Source organism: Contarinia nasturtii, unplaced genomic scaffold (genome assembly GCF_009176525.2).
Source record: "Contarinia nasturtii isolate CC-2019 unplaced genomic scaffold, AAFC_CNas_1.1 Cnas_scaffold_1598, whole genome shotgun sequence".
NCBI classification, from domain to species: domain Eukaryota; kingdom Metazoa; phylum Arthropoda; class Insecta; order Diptera; family Cecidomyiidae; genus Contarinia; species Contarinia nasturtii.
Window position 1 is genome coordinate 12,929 of NW_022198933.1, and position 6,536 is coordinate 19,464.

General features: G+C 33.4%; 1 protein-coding gene across 8 annotated transcripts; it reads left to right on the top strand.

Moving 5' to 3' along the window:
• Nucleotides 1-235: 235 nt before the first annotated feature.
• Nucleotides 236-3,605, top strand: LOC116346596 (collagen alpha-1(XV) chain-like). 8 transcript variants are annotated; one of them, XM_031776736.1, is made up of 8 exons: nt 236-967; nt 1,172-1,578; nt 1,658-1,792; nt 1,886-1,957; nt 2,051-2,221; nt 2,288-2,418; nt 2,484-2,663; nt 2,999-3,605. In XM_031776736.1, exons 2-8 carry the CDS (start codon nt 1,357-1,359, stop codon nt 3,219-3,221), a joined length of 1,134 nt encoding a protein of 377 aa, XP_031632596.1. In that variant the 5' UTR covers nt 236-967; nt 1,172-1,356; the 3' UTR covers nt 3,222-3,605. The 8 variants fall into 8 exon arrangements, 7 of the variants coding, with proteins under 7 accessions (XP_031632596.1, XP_031632598.1, XP_031632597.1 ...); XM_031776738.1 differs by having other exon boundaries at nt 236-880; XM_031776737.1 differs by having other exon boundaries at nt 236-880; nt 1,202-1,578.
• The last annotated feature ends 2,931 nt before the right edge of the window (nt 3,606-6,536 follow it).

The window sequence follows — 6,536 nt, forward strand, 5'->3', positions numbered from 1 at the left end:
TTTAAGTGTACACACATATACGTAAAAAACAGGCCTGTTCGTGTATGTGCGTATATGTGTGCACTCAACACTAAGACCATTAGTTGAACATGTGTGAAATGTCAATCGTCATTTTAGTTTGCGTAAAAAAGTCCATTTTACAGAACCATTGTGTATATATGTAGCATACGTGGAAAATTTTCATAATTATTTATGATTATAATTTAAATCAAATGATATCAAATGTCAATCACATCTAAAAATCGACAGCATCATATTTTATTATGAATACATTTTTAGGTCTCTGAATAACATATTATTATACGTATTATTTATAACTTGTTTAACGATTATTTTCAATTTGTATTGTTCGTTCAGCAATCTGTTTAGTTCGATTAGCGAGTTCGATAATATTTTGTTGAAGTTGTTTTATCTCTTTTTTCTGTAATTCGCCAACGGTTTGCTGAAAGTCCATAAGTTCTTTGCGTGTTCTGTTTCGATCTGCAACCAACTTTAGCAGATGTTCATTGTTTGACAATGTGAACATCGGTTTTTCATTTTCATCGAGAAGCTGCTCCAGTGTATAGAGTGTATGACCGTCACCGTCAGCCTGAGATTATAATTTTCTACCATAAATGAATTAAATAATAAATAATAATAATGAATTAAATAATAATCATTAAATTACCATTTCCAATTACACAATTATCTTATAAATTAAATTAAAAAGTTTCTCTTCTGTTTTGATAAGAAAATCGTTTCGAGCAAGCAATGTCACTATGTCACTGTCAAAGTTGCTAGAATGAGTGTGCTATCACCGGCATACATGTTGACCACCGTTTTACATCAGAAGCACATGTAACAGAGCAACAACATCAATTCACTCCAAGTGTATTTTGGGGTAAAAACCTTTTTGCAGATCATGCGCACGGCTAAATTTTCTTCTCGAATTCATTTCATTGGAATGTGCAAATTGCATGTGGAGAATGTAAACAAATCATATTTTTCTCCTATATTTTCGTTTCTTTGAAAATTTAGCTAAATACAAAACCTTAAAGAAAATTGAACGAATTATACTTCAATTTCAAAATGAATATTTTCAACGCTCAACATTGGTTTATTTATTTTATGATTTTCTTGAATTTGTTCTTTTGTTTAATGATCAATCAAAATTATGTCGAATCATTTACAGTGACAAATTTACGTGGTCGTGACTTTTCAGGTGACAGTAGTTTTGAATTTGATTTACTAAATCAATCGTCTAGATTTAAAAATAATGTTTTCACGGCCAATCGAGACTCAGACGTTTTAGTAAGGCTTGCATATCGTACATTTCCGAAGTCTATTCGAGAATCAACAGTTCTTGCAACTATTCAAATGAACAACACCAATGGTGGCTATTTATTCAGCGTCCTAAATCCGCTTGGAACTGTTGTACAGTTCGGTCTTTTTTTGGTGCCCGCAAATCGATACGTTTATAATATATCTCTAGTATATACCGATGCAAAACTACATTTGAAGAACCAAAACTTGGCTGTGTTCCAAGTGCCAGCGTTCAAGGAGGAGACTGCTGTTGCTATAAAGGTTTTCTTGAGCAAGGTAATGCAATTGTTTCCAATAAAATATTGATTTATTTGCATTATTAGCATTATTTGATTTTTTTTTATTCTACCCTTAGGTAACGCTCTATCTAAATTGTCATGAAGTTGGATCGGTTATTGTAAACAATGTGGATCCAGTTGAAATAAAAATTGACTCCGATTCTAGACTTTATGTGGCCAGCGGTGGTCCATTATCACCAGAAAAATTTGATGCAAGTGCAAAATAAAATGAATTTAAATTTTTGACTTCTTTATTTTTGAAAAAAAAAAAAAAAAAAACACATTCATGTTGAACTTCATTCTAGGGAAAAATTGTCTCATTGAAACTGTATAGCGATCCAGAAACGATAAACAAAGTGTGTGCAGGAAATATTTGGGTAAGTTTTATTTGGATCAAACTGCGAATTATTTAATGTGATGTAATTACAATTGAAAGCGATTTGAAACATTTAATACATTTTTTTTGACAGGCTGATCAACCGATGCTGTTTACTATGCCCCCAATGTTTTATACAACGCCGCAGATTATACCTCAAACAGCCAGTTCACCGCCGATTTCTTTCATCGAAGATGATTCTGATAACTTTCCTGTCACTGATCCAGCCGACATATCTACCGTTACACCAAAATCTAAGTTTTATGTGAGCCAAAATAATAAATTTATTGATTTGAGAATCATTTGTTCAAACAAAGAAGTATCTTTTTAGCTTCGAATTGCCGCACTTAATGAACCGTACGCAGGTAATTTACACGGGACAAGAGGTGCAGATTTTTCGTGTTATCGACAAGCTGTTCGTGCGGGAATCGTTGGCAGTTTTAAAGCATTTTTATCAACACGGTAATAAAATGATTTTAATTTAATTAATAGATGTTTGCAAGATTACATGATCGACATAATTTCAGAATTCAAAGTCTACAAGGTTTGGTCAGCTATATGCATTGGGATGTACCAATAGCAAATATCAAAGGTGAAATGATATTTCGTTCGTGGAAAGATTTGTTTGATACAAATGGAGAATTCTCATTTCAATCACCGCGGCTATACAGCTTCAATGGTCGAGACGTATTGCATGATAGTACTTGGTAAAGGAAACAGGAAACCTTAAGGAGAATTACACAAAACCCATTTTGCATTCAGAAAAGTTCATGTTTAAATTTTCTAAATTGTGTATTCGTGCCGAGTGGAATGGAATTTTTGGAATGTGTACAATGTACATGCCAGTACTAGATACCAGAATTTTCGTTCTAAATTGCTATTTACTTTTCTTAGTAATAATTATTACTAATATTGAGTTTTACAATAGTGGATCTCTTGATATTTAATTAGAAGTATTTAGTGTATATTTTATCCGTATTAAGCGAAATCAGCTATTATTTATTTTAGTGGACTTATTTTTCTTTTTCTTCTGTATTCGTAGGCCACGAAAGCAAATTTGGCACGGTTCAAATATAAATGGCGATAAATCGATTGAAAGTTTTTGTGCGACTTGGGAATCGATTGGTTTCGATAAAACTGGAATGGCTGGCAGTTTATCGTATCGAAGGCTAATAAACATTGAAAATATATCATGCAAAGATGAATTAATTGTACTTTGCATTGAGACAATTCCAAGGGAAGAAGTTCCTCCCAATACCAATTAAAATTGTTCAAATCAACTACTATGCGCCCATCTAGATGCTGGAAATTGTTCATCGTACTTACAATATTTAAATAAAATATGAATATTCTACCTGGAGTTGATCAGAAGAATGAAAAAAAAGGAAATTAATCAATAAGTAATGGAACGGAATGGAAAATGAAATTATAAAAGAATGTATATACTTTATAGTTAAGTAAAGTATATACTTATAGTTTAAAAGCAAATTAATGACCACAACAACATTGCTTTAATTTCAGATTTGGTACTGGCAGTAGTAGTAGTGTTGAGATCATTGATCACTGTGAAAAAGAGAAAAAAATAAAGAGTCTTACAGGAGTAAGACGAACTTTTCCGCACGGTGGTAGATGCGTATTTTATTAAGCTAGTTCAAAAAAATATTTGTTCGATTTTTTAAGCTTTTCAAGCGGCGTAAAGTTCGAGACCAAAAAATATGTTTCAACCTTGGCATCGAAATATTCTTTAATTTAATAGCGGAAGTACTCGCAAAAGATTTTTAACATCTTCATGATGAACCGACAAAATCCCATACAAAATATTTGTTTTTGAGCCAAAAATTGAAAATGTTGTATAGAAGGGACCATTCTAATTTGCATTGAAATTGCTTCAAACTTTCTAAATGTTATTTTTTTGTGTAAAAATAGTCTGTGCAAAGTTTCATGTCATTACGATACCATACAGGCATGGCTCCCATACAGAAAATCATTTTTTTTTTGTGTTATTTTTTCAAAGAAACTGTATCAAAAATTGATTGTATCTCAAAATCAACCTCGGATTCGGTTTTCTCGTGCCAAAAAAACCTCTCAATACATATTTTTGAGTGTTTAAGTCTACATAAAGTATGACTTTTGGAAGAAAATTGGACTTTTTTTCATAGGTATCACATCAGACATGAAATTATCGTCCATCAACCACAGTCGCTCAAAATCTAATGATTTCTATTCCTCGCGACCCTCAATCATCCTGTACACTCAGATTTTAAATAACTTTTCTGGGGGGTGAGATAATCGATGGACAAATTTTGCGTACGGCGGACAACGTACGGCGTTAGAATATCGATTGATGGTATGCGTTATGTAAGCCTGTGGTATTCCGCAGTGACCTTTTATCGGCGAATTTGCAGCGATTTTCGTATTTCCCGGTGCATACACGATGGACTGTTGGAATTTCTTTGTCGATTTTGGTCATGTCACGGGCCACTTGATGTGCGGCAACTTGACGTTGAATGTGCTTGTCCAGCTTTAATCGGGCCACACTCGTTGGTAATGCACTTGGCGTGAATCCATGAACATATTCAAGTGGTATTGCAAGTATAGGTGGTCATAATCAAATGCGCCAATCTATTGTCTCAATTTGTGTTTGCGCTTACGTGCACCGGATAGAGCGTGCAACTTTTTCGCTGTCAATTTGTAGCTCCATTAGAGTGTACTTTTCAAATCACGGCTTGTTGTCGATCGTAATACTTTGGCACCCGGATCATCAACAATGATCTTTGTGATTTGACCAGCCTCAAATGCAGCCTTAATGTCCGCCGGACATTTTGATGGCTCTATTTTCTCACGATTTTTCTTTTTTCCCTTCTTGCTTTTGCTTTTGCTCTTTTTGGTGCTGATTTTGGCCGGTGCACTCGTGTCACGCTTTCGACGAATCATTTTTGGGCATGCTGTTACACCGTCGGTCGTAAAGTAGTTGCCGAATATTTTACCAGTACGATTTATTTTACGTAAATTTACAAACCGGTTCCAAAATGCATCGTATCGGGCATTATCCCAATTTTTCATGTCTGCTTTACTTGTCTTATCGTCATTGCGGGTATAAAATAGATTTGTAAGCTCAACGAAACTTTCCATGTCCAATGCAATATGTTTGTGTTTGTTTTTCGATCGCGGAATAGCGATTCAATAATAGTTCAATAATGCCGTGTCTCAGAAAATAATTGCGAATGTGATCTTTTCCATATTTGTGGCGCACAGCTGGTATGCGAATTTGATCACTTGTCTTAGATTGTTGATTACACGTCGCACTGGAATATTATTTTCCCGGAGATATCGTTCGAATTCTTCGTTCAACGGGAAACCATCGTTATTCAATGCATAAAAATACTTTCGGGCTTTGAAAATCACAAATTGGTCACTCAAAGATGACATCATTTATTTGGATCTATGTAATTCGATTTGCTAAATTTCATTCAACTTCGACTTTTAGTGTGAAAATCGAAAAATTGACATTTCTGTCCCAAGAAGTGTGTCACAAATTCAAATCGGGACATTTTTGGACATCACAAATTAATCACTAAAATACTGCATCATTAATTTTTTGAAATTTTGTTTTGTTTCGAATTTTTCCAAAAAAATTATAGACTTTTTGATGAATAGGCTCTTTCAAATTTAGGCCTGTAAATTTTTTTTACTGGTGAGTCACAAATTCTCAAAATTGCGTCACAAATTTTTACTAATTAATTCTGTGAATTTTGAGCCCAATCGGGTACTTTGACCCCCTGGGTAGTGTAAGCCTTTGGTTCGTGTTGCTACAGAATTTGAATTTGATTTTTTCCCGTTGAATTCGTGCGCAATTTAAAATTAGTCTCCCGTTTGACACTGGCTTTGACCAATTTAAAAAGCAAACAGGCAAAATCACTGTAATTGTCACAGCAAAAGAATGAAAAAAACACCCCAAGAAATGTGTGCTCAAATGCACTAATCGTATAGCTTAAGTTCTATAAGTTTATGGGTTTCAAATCTTCAGTAACAGATGGTAGAACATGACTTATTTTGCGACTTTGTTCGAACATATTTGACTAATGGTAAAAGTGATGACAAAAATTAAAAATGTATTTCTTGCTAACACTAAATCTGATGGTTTATGGACTTCGTTTATTCCAGCCAATGACATGAAACAAATTTGGATATGAATAGCGATTTCCAAACCATCATGAAATCAAATCGAATTTATATAAGATTTAGTGTTTTAAAAATTTTTGTGAAGATTTTTACATAAAATTAAATTATATTATATATATTTATATTATTTTAAATAAACCACCAAGGACCAGGTTTTAAATAAACCACGCTGTTCGGTGCAATTATTATTATTATTTTTAATTTTACATAATAATAAATTTATTTTGATAAATTTGTACTATGCACACAGCGGATACTCAGTAACAATGCAAAAATTAAATCCAATTTAAATTCTACGAACGAACGAACGAGCGCAATATGATTCTAAGAACGAACGAACGAACGAAAATTGAATAAAAAAAGCTACGAACGAACAAACCGTTCGTTCGTTGCTGTTC

Coding starts and splice junctions, on each gene's coding strand:
- LOC116346596 (XM_031776733.1), top strand. CDS start 1,108: ATGATTTTCTTGAATTTGTTCTTTTGTTTAATGATCAATCAAAATTAT. Junction 2,222..2,287: donor CACCAAAATCTAAGTTTTAT/GTGAGCCAAAAT, acceptor GTATCTTTTTAG/CTTCGAATTGCCGCACTTAA. Junction 2,419..2,483: donor AAAGCATTTTTATCAACACG/GTAATAAAATGA, acceptor ACATAATTTCAG/AATTCAAAGTCTACAAGGTT.